Raw genomic sequence first — 25,560 nt, forward strand, 5'->3', positions numbered from 1 at the left:
GGTTTGCTGTGAGGTGGAGTTGGCAGGCAGGTGACTCCATTATGGGCTTGTTTCTTCTTTTTTTCATCACTTTCATGACCTTGACTTTGTTGAAGATTACACTCCAGGTACAGATTAGGAGTAGGTATTCCTCTGGTCAGGTTTGTCTGACGTTTTTTCAAGATTTCTTTCGGGTTTTCCTCCTCAGCAAGAATATCCCAGAGGTTATGTTCATTCTTTTCACCAAGTCCTATTGGGCAACACACCATCACTTCCTCCTGTTCCTGATGACACTCGTTCATTTTCCAGGTCTCTGCTCTGTGAGCTGCTCTTTCCTCTGGCAGCTCATGGGTGTTTTTTGAGTGGTAGTACTTTGAAACTGTGTCAGTGTCCTCATCAACTGTGATCAATCCTGTATTTATTACACCTGTGGATACTTGTGTTTTCCTGTTTTATTCAATGGGTCATAATCACTTCCCTCCCTTAGTTATCATGATGCCCAAATCATGCCGGATGGGCCCATGAAACCTCTTAGACTGTGTTCTTTGGAGGTGTCCCCATCACTGTTCAGGACAAGGTGCTCCATGCTCATCATGTGCTCCATCAGCCTGGGTCAGCCATTTCTCTGAAAAGCCCTAGTCTTTTCAGTGGAAAATGATGTTAATAAGCCAAGATTTGAGCTAAGGGTGTGCTCATTGCCCTTACAGTGTCACTGTTTCTAAGAACTGTCAGATAGGGGATATGTGTTTTCACTTAGGCACACATATCTATTTATCTTAAGTCAACCTACCTATCATCTACCTCCCTAGAAAAGCAGGATTTTATCACTGATACACTCAGTTCCAATCTCTGAATACATAATCTCATTCTGGTTTTCTCCCTTTCCATCTGCGACTCCCTTCTCCAACAGTGAGAAATCTGGCTTCCATTTATCCTTAAGATATTTACTTTGATCAGTTCCCCTTTATGTAACTAATCCCCACTCCATCACTTAACATTCATGGATGCCCTCCTCACACTACTTGTGTTATCTACCTATATTTAGGATGTTGTGGCTCTCACAAGACCACCCCTCTGTCTGGACACCCTTCTCACTAAGCTTGGGCTCCCACACCCATACCAGGCTGCTCTTCCATGTGGCCATACTCCCTGCCCTACTCTGTCTCTGTCTTTTAGTCACTGTGACTCTCTTCTCTGTCCCTGAACCCCAAGGTAGAGCTGCCCACCTGGCTATGCACCACCTATTAGTTTAAAACTGAGTTATCCAGAAAGGAAAGGCAGTAGTAAAGGAGGGAGGAGAAAGGAAAGAAGGGGAGGAGAGGGAAGGAAGAAAAAAGGAAGGATCCTATGCAGCTTCTGATGCCAACTGATGGACAAATGCCTTTAGATTTTCTGCCCAATCCACTGACCAATCAACCACCTTTTATTTTATGTTCGTTGTATCAGGACAGTGGGGAGCTGAGGTTAGGCCACAAAGAGAAAGCATGTTTCCTGTCTAACAGAACATCAGGGCAGATGAGATGAAAACATTATATCAAAACTAGTAATAAAAACTGCCTCAATCAAGTGTTATTAAAAAAAAAATGTGCTCCAAAACTTGAAGAATTAAACTTTCTGAGCAGTGACAAAAGTCACAGTGGATTGACTCTCATCTATCTTAACATATGTTGGAATTCTGAACAAGCCCCACCTACCCAATGACTATGATGGTAAAAAACACCATCACTGCCCCTCACTCATCAGTTCTATGGATTCCCCCTTAATGTGCAAGAAGCCATCAGTTAATACTTTTATAAAGAGATGGTGATTGGCACACTCAATGTAATAGTTAATATATAATATTCAACATAAGATGTGTAATATAAATGTTACTACTAAGGTCACAACAAAAATTCTTGTTTCATGAGTTTGTTGACACAGTTGTTGAGAAATTTTTATTATCGATCAGTGGTCAGGGGAATAGATGGTACTAACTTGGACCGGATAGGCTGAGTTTACATGTCTGGTACTTATTAGTCACCTTCCTCACATTCCACAATATATAATGCTCCATGAATATAACAGGAGCTTGGAATCCCTAGTCATCCATCATGAGCAGTACATGAAGCCCATCTTCATTTCTGGGTTTTCCTCACAAAGTAAATTGAGGTCTCTGGTATTCTGGTACACAGCTTCTTGAAAAACAAAGGGGAAGTCCTTAGGGAAAGTCAAGCTCTATTCACACTCCCATCTCTCAGCTCCACCTTGAGAACAATGGGCTTTTCTGGTTGAATAATACCTTGAGCATTTAATTTCAAGGGGATCTGCAAAAGTTAATAAAGCATATGAAAACCAAAAATGAAGTTCTACTGACAACAGAAGCAAAGCAGGCCAGATACATGAAGGAGAATAAGGGTTTACAAACAAATACTACTTTTAAATTCATATATCTCATATTCTTTAAACTTACTCTGTAAACTGTCAAGACTGGAGTGTGGAAACATTCATCCATAATTTATTCAAAATAATATCTATTGAATGTCTACTCTGTACCAGACTGGACACAATCTCATGTTGTTTTGTGTTTTTTGATTTAAATTTTAAGTAAAAAGGAGTAGTGCTTAAAATTTAAAACAGGCTCTTAGCCATTATGGCATACCACTTGAAAAGTGATAGTTAATTTTGTATGTGTTGAAGCTTGCAAGATCATCCTGAGTGGGCATTACACATTTATTGTATGGCTATCCTCAATGCTAAACATCCTCTCATCTCTCCCAGTGGAAATATCCATTCATGATAGCAGATTGCAATAGAAAGAGAACACAGCTTGACTGGAGCAGAGCTCATATTTGTGGCCAAATAACCACAATGGTCTGGACTGTGGGAGTCCTTCACATCTGGCAGACATGCTTCACACCCATGACTCTCAACATCACTTGTACATGACAATCAACAGGAGCACTTTTAAAGCCACACTATGACTGAATTATGTTAGAATTTCTGAGATGGCCTGGGCAGCAGAATTTTTTTAAAGAATCTACTGATTCCAATGTACAAGCAGGGGTTGAAACCATGGTCATGAGAGCATCTGTAAGTTGTGGTAGAGAATAGCATCGTTCAAAAAGTCATGTTGCATTAATAACTACACATCATGACTATGCATAATATGTTCCTTTTTTTCCAGTGGATTTGAAATAACTTTAAAACACTGTCAAGTTCAAAGGTCTGTGCATAATCAGTCATGCTAATTGCCCTGACTAGATGTCTCTTACGATTGGGTGTTTATAAACCACAGACGTGACACTCAGAGCTGATGGACCCTTAAAGGTCACAGATGGCCCCAAATACATTCTCTGGCCAATGGAACAAATTATTAGGATAAATGGGCCCATACAAACACACACACACACACACACACACACACACACACACCATATCTCTTAATTTTAAAAAAAAGTAAAATATTCTTTATGTGGAAAGTTCTCTGACCTGTGTTTCTTCACAAGGTTTGAAGGAGAAGTTCTGCAGGAGTCTGACAAGGGCAAGTTTCATGTTCATGGTCGCAAACCTCATACCAATGCAGTTTCGGGGTCCAGTTCCAAATGGCAGGTATATATAAGGATTTATGCTGTCCTTGTTCTTCTTGCTGAACCTGGTTCCACAAATCAAGTTGGAAACAAGTTAATGAAACATAAAAACCACAAGAACCACATGTGTGGGTTTCCCAAAAAGGACCACACAGGACACTCTTCGGAGCTGGTCACTGAAATCCTGACATGGTTATTCTGTGGTGACAACTGTAAGCTACAGATCCTCTGCATTTCCCTTACCCTGTGGGAGCATCCAGTCTTGTTGAGATGATAAGATGAATGTTGTTAAAAAGAAGGGTTATCTTAAACACTAGAATTACAGTCAGGGTGGGGAGATGTTCATAGTCTTTTTTTTTTTTTTTTTTTCAAAAAAAAATTTTTTTACAAATAGTTTATTGTCAAATTAGTTTCCACATAACACCCAGTGCTCATCCCCACAAATGCCCTCCTCCATGCCCATCTCCCCTCCCCCCCACATCCATCAGTCCTCAGTTTTTGTCAGCATTCAAGAGTCTCTCATGGTTTGCCTCTCTCCCTTTCCCCCACCACTTCCCCCCTTCTTCNTTCATAGTCTTAAAGGTGAACAGGAAATGAGCCTAATGAAGGAAGGTAAGTTCCTGCCTCCACTGACCTATTTTGGTCATGTGCTCATGGAAGAAGAGAACAGAAGAAATGCCTCCCATGATTTAGATTATTTTTTTCCCTTCTCTCCCCTTCCTTCCCACCTTGCATCCCTCAACCATTTTGACAGAACAGCCTGTCAGAAGATTTACATGGGCAGACGATGCTGCTCCACTGTAATCATACTCGCTGATGTATATAATAATCACTGAATTCTTGGCCATCTTTTTCACGAGGCTAAAAGTTCCTGAAGTTTAGCCCTATGTTTTAATCAAAACTGATTCCTCAATGGGGCGCCTGGGTGGCTTAGTCGGTTAAGCGTCCGACTTTCGCTTAGGTCATGATCTCGCAGTTCGTGGGTTCGAGCCCCGCGTCGGGCTCTGTGCTGACTGCCAGCTCAGAGCCTGGAGCCTGTTTCAGCCTGTGACTCCCTCTCTCTCTGACCCTCCCCTGCTCACGCTGTCTCTCTCTCTCCTAAAAACAAATAAAACATTAAAAAAAATTAAAAAAAACCTGATTCCTCAATATTTGATTATATTAAAGGAATATGTGGATTTAGGCAAAGTGATAATGACATTGTCAGTAGTATTTTTTTAAGTCCTTATATTATTGGAGCACCTGGGTGACTCAGTTGGTTAAACATCCAACTCTTGATTTTGGCACAGGTCATGATCTCATGTTTTGTGAATTCCAGCCCCACCTTGAGCTCTGCACTGACATTGCAGAGCCTGCTTGGGATTCTGTCTCTCTCTCCCTCTTTCTCTCTGCCCCTCCCCTGCTTGTGTTTGCTCACATGCACACACTCTCTCTCTCTCTAAAATAAATATTTTTTTAATGAATGAATAAAAGTCCTTATATTATGGAGAACATCCTGGAATATTTACAGATGATGTGCCTTAAAGTAATATGGCAATAACATTAGGAATTGTAATAGCATGTGGTTGGGGTAGCTGATATGCGTTAGTGGTTGTTGAGCAGATGATGGGCACATATAGATGCATTAAAAGTATTTCATAGACCTGTGTCCATAGAATATGCTTGTGCATGTGTCAAAAATTCTCCATAGTAAGTATTTTCAACATGTGGATTTCTCACTCCCTGGTCAGTTGCTGACACACATAGGTAAACACTTCCTCCCATGACAGAATGAATCACAGAGAATATAGGGAGTCTCTGGTTTCCGTTAGAGAAACTACAGGAGCAGGGAATGCTGAGCTGGTGGGAACCACCAGGTCTTCTGGTCCAGAAATGACTTGGTTAATTCTGACTTCTTTCAGCAAGTACTAAGTGTAGACAATGCTAGCACTAAGGATACTGTGCAACAAGACATGGGCTCAGCCATCAGGGAGCTTAGAATCAGGAGCTAAGAGTCTGGATCCCTACAAAGTTCACTCCAAACTTTCATCACCACAACAATACACAGGAAAGCACCAACTCTTTGCAGAATTCAAGCTGTGCCCAAAGTCAGACTCTGCTCTGGATTCTTGGAGAGAAAGCTCAAGACCCCTCCAGGGAGGATGTCTCAGATGGCTAGAGAGCAGATGACACTACCTTGACAAACCCCAGATACCAAGAGAGGTGGGAGCTGGCACAGGACTGCAGCCACACGACCTGTGTGTGTCCCCATCCTCATGAGGCTGTTCCTCTTGCCAGGGATGAGGACTCTCAGTTCCACAGCCTCTCAACTCTACAGCTAGTGGAAACAGTGGCCAAGGTTTACAAACACAGAATGTAAGGAAGTGGGGAGTAAATACAGAGAGCTAAAATGGACAGAAAAATGTAAAGGAAAAAAAGTACCATTTCCTTAAATAAGATAATGGTTAAGTTAATTATGATATATGCATATAATCACAAACAAAAATACAATATGTTGCTTATAGTTTACTGTTACAGTAAGTAGTTTACAAACATATAATGCCACGCAACTTTTAATAATCTATACATGCATAGAAAAATGTCCACAAGAACATACATTACACTATTAATAATCTTGACATATTGGCACTGATAATGATGTTAATATTCTTTCTTCTCAACAACAATTTGTAAAATTTTTGGTGAACTTTGTAAATTTAAATTTTAAAATACAGTGACCATTAGTTTCAAGAGTAGAATTCAGTGATTTGTAACTTAAATACAAAACCCAGTGCTCATCACAAGTGCTCTCTTATTACCCATCACTTATCCAGCCCATCTCCCACCCACCTCCCTCCATCAACCCTCAGTTTATTCTCTTTTTTAAAGTTTTTATTTATTTATTATTGAGAAAGAGAGAAACAGAGCATAAGTGGGGGAGGGGCAGAGAGAGAGGGAGACACAGAATCTGAAACAGGCTCCAGGCTCTGAGCTGTCAGTGCAGAGCCCGATGCGGGGCTCGAACCCACGAACTGTGAGATCATGACCTGAGCCAAATTTGGACGCTTAACTGACTGAGCCACCCAGGTGCCCCTATTCTCTATCTTTTTATTTTTTTTAATGTTTTGTTTATTTCTGAGAGAGAGAGAGAGAGAGAGAGAGCAAGTAGGGGAGGGTCAGAGAGAGAGGGAGACACAGAATCTGAAACAGGCTCCAGGCTCTGAGCTGTCAGTGCAGAGCCCGATGCGGGGCTCGAACCCACGAACTGTGAGATCATGACCTGAGCCAAAGTCGGACGCTTAACAGACTGAGCCACCCAGGTGCCCCAATCTTTAAGATTTTCTTGTGGTGGGGTGCCTGCGTGGCTCAGTCATTTGAGCGTCCAACTTTGGCTCAGGCCCTGATCTCATGGTTCATGTGTATGAGCTCCGCATCAGGCTCTGTGCTGACAGCTCAGAACTTGGAGCTTGCTTTGGATTCTGTGTTTCTCTCTGCTCCTCCCCTCACTTGTTCATTCCCTCTGTCTCTCTCTCTGTCTCTCTCCCTGTTTCAAAAATAAATAAATATTTTTTAAAATTTTAAGTCTCTTGTATTTTCTTTTTCCCCTCTCTTCTCTTTTCCCTCACCTTTCCCCTATGTTCATCTTTTCTGTTTCTTAAATTCTACATATGACTGAAATAATGTGTTATTTGTCTTTCTCTGACTTATTTCTATTAGCATAATACATTCTAGCTCCATCCACATCATTGAAAATGGCAAGATTTCATTCTTTTGATGGGTAATTTTCCATTATATATATAGATGTGTAATTTTCCTCTATATATATATATATATATATATATATATATATATATATACACACACACCACATCTTCTTTATCCATTCATCAGTAGATAGACATTTGTGCTTTCTTCATATTTTGAATATTGTTGATAATGCTAGCATAAACATTGGGGTGGATATACCCATTTGAATCCATATTTTAGTATCCTTTGGGCAAATACTATGGTGGAATTGCTGGATCATAGGGTAGCTCTAGTTTTAGTTTTTTGAGGAACCTCCACACTGTTCCTCAGAGTGGCTGCACCCGTTTGCATTTCTATGATCAGTGCAAGAAGATTCCCCTTCTCTGCATCCTTGCCAAAACCTTTTGTTTCTTGTGTTGTTAATTTTAGCCATTCTTAAATGCTGTGAGGAGATATCTCATCATGGTTTTGATTTGTATTTCCCTGATGACGAGTGATATAAAGCATCTTTTCGTGTGTCTGTTAGCCATCTGGATGTCTTCTTTGGAAAAGTGTCTACTCATGTCTTCTGCCCATTTCTTAACTGGGTTGTTTGGGTTTTTTTGGATGTTGGGCTTGATAAATTTCTTATAGATTTTGGATACTAACCCTTTATCAGATATGTCATTTGCAAATATTTTCTTCCATCCCATCAGTTGCCTTTTAGTTTTGTTGATTGTTTCTTTTGCTGTGCAGAAGCTTTTTATCTTAATGAGGTCCCAATAGTTCATTTTTGCTTTTGTTTCCCTTGCCTTTGGTGATGTGTCTCATAAGAAGTTGCTCCAGCCAAGGTCAAAGAGGTTGCTGCCTGTGTTCTCCTCTAGGATTTTGATGGTTTCCTGTTCACATTTAGGTCTTTCATGCATTTTGAATTTATTTTTGTATATAGTGTAAGAAAGTAGTTCGGGGGGAAATGGGTGACTCAGTTAAATGTCCGACTTTGGCTTAGGTCATGATCTCACGGTGTGTGGGTTCAAGCCCCAGTCAAGGGCTGTCAGTACAGAGCCTGCTTCAGATTCTCTATCTCCTTCTTTCTCTCTCTGCCCCTCCCCCACTCATTCTCTCTCTCAACAAACAAACATTTAAAAAAAGAAAATGGTTCAGACTTATTCTTCTACATGTTGTCATCCACTTTTCCAACACCTTTTATTTAAAAAACTGTCTTTTCACTAACTTGACAATAAACTATTTGTGTAAAAAAAAAAAAACTGTCTTTTTTCCATTGGATATTCTTTCCTGCTTTGTCAAAGATTAGTTAACCATATAATTGTATGTCCATTTCTGGATTTTCTATTGTGTTCCATTGATCTATATGTCTGTTTTTGTGCCAGTACCATACTGTCCTGATGACTAAAGCTTTGTATTATAGTCTGAAATCAGGAATCATGATGCCTCCAGTTTTGTTTTTCTTTTCATGATTGCTTTGGCTATTTGGGGTCATTTCTCATTCCATACAAATTTTAGGATCATTTGTTCTAGCTCTGTGAAGAATACTAGCGTTATTTTGATAGAAATTACATTAAAAATTGATAACCCCTAGCCAGACTTATCAAAAAAAGAGAAAGGACCCAAATAAATAAAATCATGAATGAAAAAGGAGAGAAAACAACTAACACCACAGAAATACAAACACTTAAAAGAGAATACTATGAAAAATTATATGCCAACAAACTGGACAATCTGGAAGAAATGGATGAATTCCTAGAAACTCACACACTACCAAACTTCAAACAGGAAGAAATAGAAAATTTGAACAGACCTATAACCAGCAAAGAAACTGAATCAGTAATCAAAAATCTCCCAACAAACAAAAGTCCTGGGCCAAATGGCTTCCCAGGAGAATTCTACCTGACATTGAAAGAAGAGTTAATACCAATTCTTCTCAAACTGTTCCAAAAAATAGAAATGAAAGAAAAATTTCCTAACTCACTCTCTGAGGCCAGCATTGCCTTGATTCCAAAACCAGACAAAGTCCCCACTAAAAAGGGGAATTGGAGGCCAGTATTCCTGATGAAACTGAATGCAAAAAATCTCAACAAGATACTAGCAAATAGAATTTAACAGTACATTAAAAGAATTATTCACCAAGATCATCAAGTGGGATTTATTCCTGGCTGCAGGGGTTGGTTCAATATTTGCAAATCAATCAACATGATACACCACATCAATAAAAGAAAGAATAAGAACCATATGAGCCTGTCAATAGATGAAAAGAAAGCATTTGGCAAAATACATCATCCATTCTTGATAAAAGCCCTCAATAAAGTAGGGATAGATGGAACATACTTCAACATCAAAAAGGTCATATACAAAAGACCCACAGCTAATATCATCCTCAATGAGGAAAAGCTGAGAGACTTTCCTCTATGGTCAGGAACAAGACAAGGATGCCCACTCTCACCATTACTATTTAACATAGCACTGGGAGTGTTAGCCATAGCAAATCAGACCCCCCCACACACTATATATATATATTCACTACAGCAGATGACATAATACTCTATGTAGAAAACACAAAAGACTCCACCGAAAATATTGCTAGAAGTAATGAATTCACCAAAGTTGCAGGATATAAAATCAAAGTGCAGAATTCTGCTGCATTTTCTATGCACCAATAACGAGGCAGCAGAAAAAGAAATCAAGGAATCTATCCTATTTACAATTGCACCAAAAACAATAAAATACCTAGGAATAAATATAACTAAGAGGTAAAAGCTCTGTACTCTAAAAACCATAAAAGACTTATGAAAGATAGTGAAGAGGATGCAAATTAATGGAAAAATATTCCATGCTCATGGACTGGAAGAACAAACATTGTTAAAATGTGTATACTACCCAAAACAAACTACACACTTAATGCAGTTTGTAAAATTTTGACAATTATTTTGTAATTAGAAAAATACTTCCACATATAAAAAGATGTGCAAATAAATAACTGTACAACCATATATTTGTTATCTATACAAAGAAATATCAGAAGATCTTCGCATATAAGGGTTGGTTTCCTTTTCCAGGGTTCTCTTACCTTTCAGGACGGAACTCCTCAGGCTCTGGCCATAGATCCGGGTCCCGGTGAAGAGTATAGGTTGGCACCATCACCACTGTCTCTTTGGGAATGAGCACACCACTGATTTCCACATCTCTCTTACAGACCCTTTCAAGTCTACCAGCGATTGGGTATAATCTGAGAGTTTCATTCAACACCATGTCAAGATACTCCATCTGTACAAGGGCATCATAAGTGGGAGGTTCCTAGAAGAAAGAAACAGATTTTGATGAATTGAGATTTGGAATCAATGTTCAACTCAGTCTATGCTCTAATACTGAATTGTTAGGAACCCTTGAGAAGCATGTATTTTGGTAAATGACGTTTATGAGCATCCTAATGTCTACCATGTCCTGTGAGCTGCTCAGCTGTCCCCGACACGTGTCCAATAGTAGCTAACTGATGGGACAATCCCCTAAGTAGTGCCTAAAATCCCTCCAACTATGGCACACAATTTCAGTTCTAGGGAAAATTGTAAAGGGGATCAGAACCCTACTCTCAGCCCCACCTCCTGTTGTGGGAAGGGTCTCCTAGTTGTCCCTTCAGGGTTTCACTGTTTGTCAAAAAAGCTGCTCCAGCCCCAGAGGCCAGGTCTATTCATAAGTATAAATTCCAGTTTGGGAAGAGATCTGAAACAGTGTGGGCAATATGTACCTATCGTTTGGTGTTATATTTAAGAGCCAACAGTGGACAGGTTAAGAGTTCAGTCAGGATCCAGGCACCCTGGCTCCTAGCCTGGCTTCTTCACATTATTTTGTGATAGTGTAAGAAAGTTATTGTAGCTCAGCTTCCTGTGTTGTTACATAGAGATGATTAGAGTTGACCCTTCAGAGGGTGGGTGGATTTATCCAAAATCCATGTAGACCCCCATATTTCCCAGCCTATGTGAATTGAGGGGAAAACAATTTGCAAATGGACTATAAACTAAAAAGATGTGAGTTTGGGGCCAAACATTGAAAAGCAAGTGAGCAACACTCTAGCTCCTTGTTTCCCAGCCAACATGAAGTTACTAAGGTCCAGATAATGCAGGTATAAGTGGAGCCTCTTTACCCTGTATCCCCCAAATAACCATATGGAGGAGAGACTCACTCTATCCTCTACTAACACCCATGCTAGACATGAAAATGTGAGTTACAAGTAAACCTTTGTTATGAAAACCCACTAGATTTGACAGCTAATCTGTTACTTAGGCATAAGCGAGCCTATCCTGACCCCCTTGGCCAGTATGACCCACTCACCTTATTGGGGAAAGTCGCATCAATCTCCTCCTGCAGTTTCTGCTGGACATCAGGGTGAGTGGCCAGTTCATACACAAGGAAGGAAAGAGAAGTGCTGGTTGGCTCATAGCCAGCAAAAATAAAGATAACAGATTGGGCCACGAGCTCCAGATCAGACAAAGCTAAAAGGTGAAGAGAAACATTTAAGCTAAACCAGATGAATGTAAAACGGGGCACCTGGGTGGCTCAGTCGGTTAAGCATGCGACTTCAGCTCAGGTCATGATCTCATGGTCCGTGGGTTCATGGCCCGGGTCAGGCTCTAACCTGACTGCCAGCCCAGAGCCTGGAGCCTGTTTCAGATTCTGTATCTCCCTCTCTCTCTGACCCTCCCCTGCTCACGTTGTCTCTCTCTCTCAGAAATAAATTTAAAAAAACTTTTTTAAAGCAGGTGAATGTAAAACATCACAGTTTAGATAATGAGAAATCTGTTTGAAACTCCTAAATCCTTCAGGGGGAAAATATAAAAGGAATTCAGAATCAAACTCAGAGTGGTTTCACTCTGATTTCAATCTTCCAGAGTGAGAAAGAGGCAAAACATGTCTTGATCTGGTTATTCCCAAGGTTTTTATTATTCTTAGCCATCTGTTTCTGGTTATGCCACCCTCCCCACTACCAGAGGTGGGTAATTTCAGAAATGGTATTTCTCTCTAACAGACACTGTGTTATCAGTTTGTCTGTTGGAGAATCCTAAAAGTATGCCAGCCCTAAGTAACATGGGATGGCATTCTGCCCCAGGAAAATTTAAATTCTTTCAGCTAAAATACAGATTAAATTTTTTGAGAGTTTGCAATGCAAAGGTTTAACTGTCAGGAAAATTAAATGATCTTTCATCTAAACATCCATGCAGGGAAGAAGAATATAATGTTGGGCTACAGATAAACTTGGTACTCTATGTGTGGTTCACGGACCAGCAGCATCTGCAGCATCTGGGAGCTGGTTAAAAATGAAGAATCTCAAACTTCACCCAAGAACTATCGAATCAAAATCTGAGCTTCATGAGATGTGGTGATTTGTAGGCACAATCTAGTTTGAGAAGTATACCTTTGAGTATGGATTATACCTTTGAGAAGCTTCAGCTAAATAGAAGACCTGGGGCACAACTCTTCCAATGGATGATCTCAGATATGTACAGAAACTACAACACAGACAAAAAGCTAGAAGAGTGGCATCTGATTCTAGTCTAATCAACCACATCAAAACAGCAAGAGAAACAAGGACATTGGTCAGCATGATCTATAGACTAACAGAATCCAGTGAATGGAATTAGCAATGCATATTCAGTCAAGCCTGAATGTCACTTTCCTTAGAGAACGGTCCCACTCTGAATCATAACCAAATTTTTTATTTTCTCCTGGAAGAAACTCAGTATGGTCAAGCTTTAACCTCTTTGATCAGAACTGAATTAGGACCATTAGATACTTAAAGCACTGAAATTAGCATGGTACCTGCCACAAACACATAATTCACAATGAAGAACAATACGAAATGAGTGCAAGAAAGGTCTACAGAGTTCTAATTTCCCAGTAAGCCTTCCGTGATGCTGCTGTAGGTAAATTCAAACATCATATTCTTTCCCTTGATTACCATGAACCCCATGATAATCTTTAGAGCTGTACTAATCAATATGGTAGACACTTGCCCAATCTGGCTATTTATACTTAAATTTTAACTAACTAAATACAGTATAAGATTCTGCTCTTTAGTGACACTAGCCACATGTCAAATGCTCAATAACCATATGTGCCTAGTGGTTCTATACTGAACCAGGAATATATAGAATATTTCCTTCATCGCAGAAAGTAGTAGAACTAGATAGATAGACTAGACTAGAATAGAATAGATATGGACACAGTATAGACATATTTTAGCAGTGTGATGGAATAAGCCCATCCTTTTCCTCTGGAATCAACTATTAAATACTCAAGAATTCTGTGAGATGGTTGTCAAACTATAGATACCCTGAAGTTAACCATGAGGGGAATATTTCTGTCATAGACACAACTATAAATCAAAGTTCCCTTGGGGCACCTGCGTGGCTCAGTCGGTTGAGCGTCCGACTTCGGTTCAGGTCATGATCTCACGGTTCATGGGTTCAAGCCCTGCGTCAGGCTCTGTGCTGACAGCCAGCTCAGAGCCTGGAGCCTGCTTCAGATTCTGTGTCTCCCTCTCTCTCTGACCCTCCCCTGCTCACGCTGTCTCTCTCTCTCTCAGAAATAAATAAAACATTAAAAAAAAAGCTCCCTTTTCTTTCAAAGAGCATAATCACATCACTTGTTATGGATAGATATAGAAATATTTATGTGTATCACTCCTATATGAATATATCTGATGTTTTTAGTTGGTCTACTGAGAGAAAATAGAAGCAAAGAAACCCTAGTAACAATGAGCACTCCTAGATCCCCAATTTTGATTTCTAAATACCATTCTCACTAAAAGGAAACAGAGATTCTTGGAGAAATGGCTGATTCCAAGGCTCATCAGAGGAAACAGAGGAGAAGCCTGGAATGTCTCACACCAGAATGCTAGGAAATCCTCAAAAACTAATATGGTAAATGGAAACAGAATACTCTNTATCATTATATATGTATGTATAATGTATATATATATAATATGTATAATATATATCAATATATGTATATATGTATTATATATTTTTTACACACACACACACATATACATCAAACCCACAGAATGGAAAACAACAAGGATGAACTGTCATGTAAATTATGAATTTATTTGCATGGTAATAATGTGTCAATGTAGGCACAATTATTGTAACAAATGTACCACATGGGGAGGGATTTTGATAATGAGGGATGTTGTCTACATGTAGGGCAGAGGGAATATGAGAAATCTCTGTGTCTTTCACTCAATTTAATAAACCTAAAATTGTCATAAAAGTGAATTGAAAACATTAAAAAAGAAGAAAGAAAAAAGAAAAGGACACAGGAGCCCACTTGAAAGGGCCTCCAGAGGACAAATCTGAGAGAACTGAAGATCTAACTAAAAAATGATGTCAGGGGGAAGTGGAAGCAAGATGGCGAAGAAGTAGGGAGCTCCATGCATTTCACTTGTACCCATCTCTCAAACAGAGAAGGCCTGAAGCCATAGGACACTGAGCCACAGGAGTTTGGGAAGAAAAAGAGACAGAGTGCACTGGGAAGGCAACCTCATAAGTGCGTGAGTGTGAACTGGGGAAATAAAAGTGGGCCAGGACCGGTGACACAGACGGAAGGGAGGGAGCCTGACTTGGGGGCAGCCGCGGTGAGTTGCGGGGAAAAGTCTAAAGAGCAGCTGAAACTGCTCATAGAACTATCCCTGGAGAAGAAAAAAACCTTGGCTTGGAAGGAGAGTGTTTTTAGTTCTAGCTGGGGTGCTGACTTTGAACGATGTGACCTCTGGTCCCAGAGAGCACCAGGAAAACTGTTCTGCTGTGCTCCCACCACCATCCCCAGCGGCATGGACACTGCAGGCCTGAGGCTGCATTCCCCAGGCTTGACCTCTGGCAGTGCAGAGGCTGTGGCCGAGGCTGAGTTCCTGGGGATTGACCTCAGGCAGCATGAAGGCAGCTGGCCAAGGCTGAGTTCCCCCTGCTTGAGCTCTGGCAGCGCTGAGGCGGCAGATCCCAGGCAGTGCTGCCGCTTGACCCTGGAGGATCTGAGGCTGTGCCACTCAACACCCCCTCCTTGGTGGTCCCTGGTAGCAGTGAAGCAACGACCTGCGGGACTGTGTTTCAGGCAATATCAATAAAGCACGCGGAATGGGACCTGGAAACGAGGCGGGGAGTAGGGCATAGAACAGAGCCCACCTTGGCTATGCCCACAGCACAGGGAGATCGGACCCAAAGGAGTGATTTGCAATGCTTGGTTGGAGAAGGGACTGGGGCGCTGCCATTTTTTCTCCCCACAACCAACATGGCAGGGCCTCAGGGAGGGGCTGGTGGGACACAGTGGAGGCTAAGACTTGCCTACACCAAACCACACCCAGCCCCGCTAGAGAGCTGCTTTATTTTACCGGAGCCCAGGGCAAGATCAACATGGATACACTGCGGAGATAATTCTAGATAATTCTTTCTATTCGGATATATTCTCCCTTGTCTCATTCATAACCCTCCACTCTGCTGGTTGGGGCACTCTGGTCACTAGTTTGCTTAAACAGTCACATTTAATCCATTCTCTAGATGTACATTCTAGACCTCCACAGCTACCTTTTTATCTCTCTCTCTCTGGAGTAATCAGACTATATAGTTTCTCTTAGTAATATTTTTGTTTCTTTCTACTCATCCCTAAACATATTCTACAATTTCTCCCTCTGGATGAAGCCTCTTAGTCTCTCTGCCTGGTCATTTCATTTCCAATTTCCCTTCCTCCCTGGCCTGTCATTTCTCTCCTTGTATATGCTCTTCCATCAGTAGTGCATATACCTGGCTCTTTATTTGTAGCTAGGAATTCTGGTTTTATGCCTTTACACTGTCCTTTGTCTTTTGGGTTTTTTATTTTTCTTTTCTTCTTTGTTTTATATTTTATTTTTATTTTTATTATTTGTCTTCCCTCCTTCCTCTTTTTTTCTCTTGTGTTTTGTTTTGTTTTGTTTTTTGTCCCTTCCTTTTTGTTTTTACCGTTATCTCCGGTTTGCATGTTTGTTGGATTTGTCTGTGCGTTTGTGTGCCTTTGTACCCTGTGTGTTTGTCTGTCTGTTTTCCTTTCCAAGGCTACCTCAGGGAACAAGCCAAAGTACACATGGTGGAAGTCCCAAACACCACTACGAGTAGGGAAATAAAATAACCAAAGTCTCAACAAGAGAAACCAAGAGACACCATTCAAAGAACACTTCCTGAACAGACAGGCCCTAGACAAAGAGCCCTCTTTAATACAGCAGCACCTACAGGTACAGAGTGCTTAACAAGATTTTAAAATTAAGAGATAGAAAGATAACCAAAACGATGAAATGGAAGAACTCTCCTCCAAAGAAATTCCAGGAAGAAATGAGAGCTAAAGAACTGCTCAAAATAGATATAAGCAAAATAACTAAACAAGAATTTAGAACAATAGTCATAAAATTAATCGCTGGGCTTGAAAAAGGCATGGAAGACATCAGAGAAACTATTATTATAAAGACTATAGAGCTTAAAAATAGTTGTGGTGAATTAAAAAATGCTTTAAATGAGATACACAATAAAATTGAGGCGTCCAAGGCATGGCCTGAAGAGGCAGAAAGGATAACAAGTGATTTAGAAGACACAATTATAGAAAAAAGAAAGCTGAGAAAAAGAGAGATGAACTGATCCAGAAACACGAAGGAGAGTTCAAGAGCACAGTGATACAAACGGAACAATATCCATATCATAGGAATTCCAAGAGGAAGAGAGAGGGAAAGGTGCTGAAGGAGTCTTGGAACAAATGATAGCAGAGAACTTCCCCAACCTGGGGAAGGAAACAGACATTGAAATCCAAGAGGCATACAGAACTCCACTCAGACGTAACTTGAATTGATCTTCTGCACGACATATCACAATGAAACTGGCAAAATATAAGGACAAAGAGAGAATTTTGAAAGCAGTTGGGGAGAAAAGGGCCCTAACATACAAAGGGAAACCTATCAGAGTGGTTACAGACAAATCTACTGAAACTTGGCAGGCCAGAAAAATGGCAGGAGATCTTCAATGTGATGAACAGAAAAAATACGCAGCCAAGAATCCTCTATCCAGCAAGCCTGTCATTCACAATAGAAGGGAGATAAAAGTCTTTCCAAATAAAAAAAATTGAAAGAATTTGTCACCACTAAACCAGCCCTACAAGAAATCCTCAGGGAGACACTATGAGGGAAATGTTGCAAGGAACACAAGATACCAGAGACATCACCACAAGCATTAATTCCACAAAGGACACGATGACTCTAAACACATATTTTTCAATAATGACACTGACTGTAAATGGGCTGAATGCTCCAATCAAAAGACATAGGGTAGCAGAATGGAAAAAAAACCCAAAATCCATCTATTTGCTGTCTACAAGAAACTCATTTTAGACTGGAAGACACTTCAGATTGAAACGAAGGGGATGGAGAAATGTATATCATGCTGCTGGAAGTCAAAATAATGCTGGAGTAGCTATACTTATATCAGACAAACTGGACTTTAAAGACAGTAACAAGTGATAAAGAAGGGCATTATATAATAATTACAGGGTCTATCCATCAGGAAGAACTAACAATTATAAATGTCTACGCATCGAATAAAGAAGCATTAAATACATAAAACAATCACAAACAGAAAAAATCTTATGGATAAGAATGTGCTAATAGCAAGGGACTTTAATACTCCACTTACAGCAATGGATAGATCAACCAGACAGAAAATCACTAAAGAAACAATTGACTTGAATGACACATTGGACCAGATGTATCTGACAGATATATTTAGAACTCTACATCCTGATGCCGTGGAATTCACTTTCTTCTCAAGGGCGCATGGCACATTCTCCAAGATAGATTACATACAGGGACATAAAAGAGCCCTCAATAAATGTAAAAGAATTGAGATCATACCGTGCACACTCTCAGATCACAATGGTATGAAACTTGAAATCAATCACAGGAAGAAGTCCGGAAAACCTCCAAAAATATGGAGGTTAAAGAACACCCTACTAAAGTATGAATGGGTCAATCAGGCAATTAGAGAAGATATTAAAAAATATATGGAAACAAATGAAAATGAAAACACAACAATCCAAACTCTATGGGATACAGCAAAGGCAGTCCTAAGAGGAAAGTACATTGCACTCCATGCCTACTTCAAAAAATTAGAAAAAGTGTAAGTACAAAATCTAAGGGTGCACCTAAAGGAACCAGAGGGATAGCAACAACAGCACCCCAAACCCAGTAGAGGAGAAATAATAAAAATCAGGGCAGAAATAAACAATATAGAAACAAACAAAAAACAGTTGAACAGATCAATGAAACCAAGAGTTGGTTTTTTGAAAAAAATTAACAAAACTGACAAATCTCTAGCCAGGCTTCACAAAAAGAAAAGGGAGAGCACTCAAAAAGACAAAATCATGAATGAAAATGGATTCGTTACAGCCAACCCCACAGAAATACAAGCAATTATCAGGGTATACTATGAAAACTTATATGCCAACAAATTAGACAACTTAGAAGAAATGGACAAATTCCTAAACACACACTCACTACCAAAATTCACAGGGGAAGAGATAGAAAATCTGAACTGACCCATACCTAGTGAGGAAATTGAATCAGTTATCAAAAATCTCCCAACAAATAAGAGCCCTGGGCCAGATGGCTTCCCTGGGGAATTCTAACAGATATTTAAAACAGAATTAATACCCATTCTTATCAAGCTATTCCAAAAAATGGAAATCGAAAGAAAACTTCCAGACTCATTTTATGAAGCCAGCATCACTTTGATTCCCAAGCCAGAGACCCAGAAAAAAAAACCAAAAAACCAAAAAACACTACAGGCAAATATCCTTGATGACTGCGGATGCAAAAATCCTCGACAAGATACTTGCAAATCGAATCCAACAGCACATAAACAGAATTATCCACCAAGATCAAGTGGGATTCATTCCTGGGTTACAGGGCTGGTTCATTATTCACAAATCAATCAATGTGATACATCACATCAACAAAAGTAAAGATAAAAACAATATGATCCTGTAGATAGAGGCAGAAAAAGTATTTGACAAACTACAGCATCCCTTCTTAATAAAGACCCTCGAGAAAGTCACGATAGAAGGAACTTACTTAAACATCATAAAAGCCATCTATGAGAAGCCTTCAGCTAAAATCATCCTCAACGAGGAAAAACTGAGAGCTTTCCCCCTGAGATCAGGAACACGACAGGGATGTCCACTCTCACCACTGTTGATTAATAGTGCTGGAAGTTCTAGCATCAGCCATTAGACAACAAAAGAAAAGACATCAAAATTGGCAAAAAAGTAAAACTTCCGCTTTTCACACATGACATGACACTCTACATAGAAAACCTGACAGACTCCACCAGAAGCCTACGAGAGCTGATCCATGAATTCAGCAAAGCTGCAGGGTACAAAATCAACACACAGAAATTGGTTGCAGTTTTATACACCAATAATGAAGCAACAGAAAGAGAAATCAAGAAACTGATCTCATTCACAATTGCACACACACACACACACACACACACAAAAACACATAAAATACCTAGGAATAAATCTAACCAAAGATATAAGAGATCTGTATGATGAAAACTATAGAAAACTTATGAAGGAAATTGAAGAAGACACAAAGAAATGGAAAAACATTCCATGCTCATGGATTGAAAGAATTAATATAGTTAAAATGTCATGACTACCCAAGCAATCTACACATTCGATGCAATCCCAATCAAAATTGCACCAGCATACTTCTCAAAACTAGAACAAACTATCCTCAAATTTGTATGGAACCACAAAAGACCCCGAATAGCCAAAGTAATACTGAAAAATAAAACCAAAACGGGAGGTATCACCATCCCAGACTTTAGCCTCTACTACAAAGCTGTCNGGGACTGTGTTTCAGGCAATATCAATAAAGCACGCGGAATGGGACCTGGAAACGAGGCGGGGAGTAGGGCATAGAACAGAGCCCACCTTGGCTATGCCCACAGCACAGGGAGATCGGACCCAAAGGAGTGATTTGCAATGCTTGGTTGGAGAAGGGACTGGGGCGCTGCCATTTTTTCTCCCCACAACCAACATGGCAGGGCCTCAGGGAGGGGCTGGTGGGACACAGTGGAGGCTAAGACTTGCCTACACCAAACCACACCCAGCCCCGCTAGAGAGCTGCTTTATTTTACCGGAGCCCAGGGCAAGATCAACATGGATACACTGCGGAGATAATTCTAGATAATTCTTTCTATTCGGATATATTCTCCCTTGTCTCATTCATAACCCTCCACTCTGCTGGTTGGGGCACTCTGGTCACTAGTTTGCTTAAACAGTCACATTTAATCCATTCTCTAGATGTACATTCTAGACCTCCACAGCTACCTTTTTATCTCTCTCTCTCTGGAGTAATCAGACTATATAGTTTCTCTTAGTAATATTTTTGTTTCTTTCTACTCATCCCTAAACATATTCTACAATTTCTCCCTCTGGATGAAGCCTCTTAGTCTCTCTGCCTGGTCATTTCATTTCCAATTTCCCTTCCTCCCTGGCCTGTCATTTCTCTCCTTGTATATGCTCTTCCATCAGTAGTGCATATACCTGGCTCTTTATTTGTAGCTAGGAATTCTGGTTTTATGCCTTTACACTGTCCTTTGTCTTTTGGGTTTTTTATTTTTCTTTTCTTCTTTGTTTTATATTTTATTTTTATTTTTATTATTTGTCTTCCCTCCTTCCTCTTTTTTTCTCTTGTGTTTTGTTTTGTTTTGTTTTTTGTCCCTTCCTTTTTGTTTTTACCGTTATCTCCGGTTTGCATGTTTGTTGGATTTGTCTGTGCGTTTGTGTGCCTTTGTACCCTGTGTGTTTGTCTGTCTGTTTTCCTTTCCAAGGCTACCTCAGGGAACAAGCCAAAGTACACATGGTGGAAGTCCCAAACACCACTACGAGTAGGGAAATAAAATAACCAAAGTCTCAACAAGAGAAACCAAGAGACACCATTCAAAGAACACTTCCTGAACAGACAGGCCCTAGACAAAGAGCCCTCTTTAATACAGCAGCACCTACAGGTACAGAGTGCTTAACAAGATTTTAAAATTAAGAGATAGAAAGATAACCAAAACGATGAAATGGAAGAACTCTCCTCCAAAGAAATTCCAGGAAGAAATGAGAGCTAAAGAACTGCTCAAAATAGATATAAGCAAAATAACTAAACAAGAATTTAGAACAATAGTCATAAAATTAATCGCTGGGCTTGAAAAAGGCATGGAAGACATCAGAGAAACTATTATTATAAAGACTATAGAGCTTAAAAATAGTTGTGGTGAATTAAAAAATGCTTTAAATGAGATACACAATAAAATTGAGGCGTCCAAGGCATGGCCTGAAGAGGCAGAAAGGATAACAAGTGATTTAGAAGACACAATTATAGAAAAAAGAAAGCTGAGAAAAAGAGAGATGAACTGATCCAGAAACACGAAGGAGAGTTCAAGAGCACAGTGATACAAACGGAACAATATCCATATCATAGGAATTCCAAGAGGAAGAGAGAGGGAAAGGTGCTGAAGGAGTCTTGGAACAAATGATAGCAGAGAACTTCCCCAACCTGGGGAAGGAAACAGACATTGAAATCCAAGAGGCATACAGAACTCCACTCAGACGTAACTTGAATTGATCTTCTGCACGACATATCACAATGAAACTGGCAAAATATAAGGACAAAGAGAGAATTTTGAAAGCAGTTGGGGAGAAAAGGGCCCTAACATACAAAGGGAAACCTATCAGAGTGGTTACAGACAAATCTACTGAAACTTGGCAGGCCAGAAAAATGGCAGGAGATCTTCAATGTGATGAACAGAAAAAATACGCAGCCAAGAATCCTCTATCCAGCAAGCCTGTCATTCACAATAGAAGGGAGATAAAAGTCTTTCCAAATAAAAAAAATTGAAAGAATTTGTCACCACTAAACCAGCCCTACAAGAAATCCTCAGGGAGACACTATGAGGGAAATGTTGCAAGGAACACAAGATACCAGAGACATCACCACAAGCATTAATTCCACAAAGGACACGATGACTCTAAACACATATTTTTCAATAATGACACTGACTGTAAATGGGCTGAATGCTCCAATCAAAAGACATAGGGTAGCAGAATGGAAAAAAAACCCAAAATCCATCTATTTGCTGTCTACAAGAAACTCATTTTAGACTGGAAGACACTTCAGATTGAAACGAAGGGGATGGAGAAATGTATATCATGCTGCTGGAAGTCAAAATAATGCTGGAGTAGCTATACTTATATCAGACAAACTGGACTTTAAAGACAGTAACAAGTGATAAAGAAGGGCATTATATAATAATTACAGGGTCTATCCATCAGGAAGAACTAACAATTATAAATGTCTACGCATCGAATAAAGAAGCATTAAATACATAAAACAATCACAAACAGAAAAAATCTTATGGATAAGAATGTGCTAATAGCAAGGGACTTTAATACTCCACTTACAGCAATGGATAGATCAACCAGACAGAAAATCACTAAAGAAACAATTGACTTGAATGACACATTGGACCAGATGTATCTGACAGATATATTTAGAACTCTACATCCTGATGCCGTGGAATTCACTTTCTTCTCAAGGGCGCATGGCACATTCTCCAAGATAGATTACATACAGGGACATAAAAGAGCCCTCAATAAATGTAAAAGAATTGAGATCATACCGTGCACACTCTCAGATCACAATGGTATGAAACTTGAAATCAATCACAGGAAGAAGTCCGGAAAACCTCCAAAAATATGGAGGTTAAAGAACACCCTACTAAAGTATGAATGGGTCAATCAGGCAATTAGAGAAGATATTAAAAAATATATGGAAACAAATGAAAATGAAAACACAACAATCCAAACTCTATGGGATACAGCAAAGGCAGTCCTAAGAGGAAAGTACATTGCACTCCATGCCTACTTCAAAAAATTAGAAAAAGTGTAAGTACAAAATCTAAGGGTGCACCTAAAGGAACCAGAGGGATAGCAACAACAGCACCCCAAACCCAGTAGAGGAGAAATAATAAAAATCAGGGCAGAAATAAACAATATAGAAACAAACAAAAAACAGTTGAACAGATCAATGAANTCAATCAGGCAATTAGAGAAGATATTAAAAAATATATGGAAACAAATGAAAATGAAAACACAACAATCCAAACTCTATGGGATACAGCAAAGGCAGTCCTAAGAGGAAAGTACATTGCACTCCATGCCTACTCCAAAAAATTAGAAAAAGTGTAAGTACAAAATCTAAGGGTGCACCTAAAGGAACCAGAGGGATAGCAACAACAGCACCCCAAACCCAGTAGAGGAGAAATAATAAAAATCAGGGCAGAAATAAACAATATAGAAACAAACAAAAAACAGTTGAACAGATCAATGAAACCAAGAGTTGGTTTTTTGAAAAAAATTAACAAAACTGACAAATCTCTAGCCAGGCTTCACAAAAAGAAAAGGGAGAGCACTCAAAAAGACAAAATCATGAATGAAAATGGATTCGTTACAGCCAACCCCACAGAAATACAAGCAATTATCAGGGTATACTATGAAAACTTATATGCCAACAAATTAGACAACTTAGAAGAAATGGACAAATTCCTAAACACACACTCACTACCAAAATTCACAGGGGAAGAGATAGAAAATCTGAACTGACCCATACCTAGTGAGGAAATTGAATCAGTTATCAAAAATCTCCCAACAAATAAGAGCCCTGGGCCAGATGGCTTCCCTGGGGAATTCTAACAGATATTTAAAACAGAATTAATACCCATTCTTATCAAGCTATTCCAAAAAATGGAAATCGAAAGAAAACTTCCAGACTCATTTTATGAAGCCAGCATCACTTTGATTCCCAAGCCAGAGACCCAGAAAAAAAAACCAAAAAACCAAAAAACACTACAGGCAAATATCCTTGATGACTGCGGATGCAAAAATCCTCGACAAGATACTTGCAAATCGAATCCAACAGCACATAAACAGAATTATCCACCAAGATCAAGTGGGATTCATTCCTGGGTTACAGGGCTGGTTCATTATTCACAAATCAATCAATGTGATACATCACATCAACAAAAGTAAAGATAAAAACAATATGATCCTGTAGATAGAGGCAGAAAAAGTATTTGACAAACTACAGCATCCCTTCTTAATAAAGACCCTCGAGAAAGTCACGATAGAAGGAACTTACTTAAACATCATAAAAGCCATCTATGAGAAGCCTTCAGCTAAAATCATCCTCAACGAGGAAAAACTGAGAGCTTTCCCCCTGAGATCAGGAACACGACAGGGATGTCCACTCTCACCACTGTTGATTAATAGTGCTGGAAGTTCTAGCATCAGCCATTAGACAACAAAAGAAAAGACATCAAAATTGGCAAAAAAGTAAAACTTCCGCTTTTCACACATGACATGACACTCTACATAGAAAACCTGACAGACTCCACCAGAAGCCTACGAGAGCTGATCCATGAATTCAGCAAAGCTGCAGGGTACAAAATCAACACACAGAAATTGGTTGCAGTTTTATACACCAATAATGAAGCAACAGAAAGAGAAATCAAGAAACTGATCTCATTCACAATTGCACACACACACACACACACACACACAAAAACACATAAAATACCTAGGAATAAATCTAACCAAAGATATAAGAGATCTGTATGATGAAAACTATAGAAAACTTATGAAGGAAATTGAAGAAGACACAAAGAAATGGAAAAACATTCCATGCTCATGGATTGAAAGAATTAATATAGTTAAAATGTCATGACTACCCAAGCAATCTACACATTCGATGCAATCCCAATCAAAATTGCNCAAATGTTCAGTCAACTAATCTTTGACAACGCAGGAAAGATTACCCAATGGAAAAAAGACAGCCTCTTTAACAGATGGTGCTGGGAGAACTGGACAGCAACATGCAGAAGAATGAAACCATACCATACACAAAAATAAATTCAAAATGGATAAAGGACCTGAATGTGAGACAGGAAACCATCAAAACTTTAGAGGACAAAGCAGGAAGCAACCTCCTTGATCTCAACCGCAGCAATTTCTTACTTGACACATTCCCAAAGGCAAAGGAATCAAAAGCAAAAATAAACACTGGGATCTCATCAAGATTAAAAGCTTCTACACGGCAAAGGAAACAATCCATAAAACTAATAGGCAACCGATGGAATGGGAAAAGATAGTTGCAAATGACATATCAGATAAAGGACTAGTA

At 39.5% G+C, this 25,560-nt stretch overlaps 1 protein-coding gene across 5 annotated transcripts in view; it reads right to left on the bottom strand.

Annotated features, from left to right (window-relative positions):
* Nucleotides 1-1,886: 1,886 nt before the first annotated feature.
* The window catches only part of LOC144227124 (cytochrome P450 3A12), a 105,197-nt gene continuing 81,523 nt past the window's right edge, over nucleotides 1,887-25,560 (bottom strand). For all 5 annotated transcript variants that reach the window (XM_077758670.1, XM_077758669.1, XM_077758673.1 and 2 more), the window contains 4 exons: nucleotides 11,595-11,755; nucleotides 10,336-10,562; nucleotides 3,448-3,610; nucleotides 1,887-2,282 (listed from right to left, as the gene is read on the bottom strand). In XM_077758670.1, coding sequence (XP_077614796.1) covers nucleotides 2,187-2,282; nucleotides 3,448-3,610; nucleotides 10,336-10,562; nucleotides 11,595-11,755 — 647 coding nt within the window. In that variant the 3' untranslated portion in view covers nucleotides 1,887-2,186. The remainder of the gene's footprint in view (nucleotides 2,283-3,447; nucleotides 3,611-10,335; nucleotides 10,563-11,594; nucleotides 11,756-25,560) is intronic.

Source organism: Crocuta crocuta, unplaced genomic scaffold (assembly GCF_008692635.1).
Source record: "Crocuta crocuta isolate KB4526 unplaced genomic scaffold, BGI_CrCroc_1.0 scaffold273, whole genome shotgun sequence".
Lineage (NCBI taxonomy): Eukaryota > Metazoa > Chordata > Mammalia > Carnivora > Hyaenidae > Crocuta > Crocuta crocuta.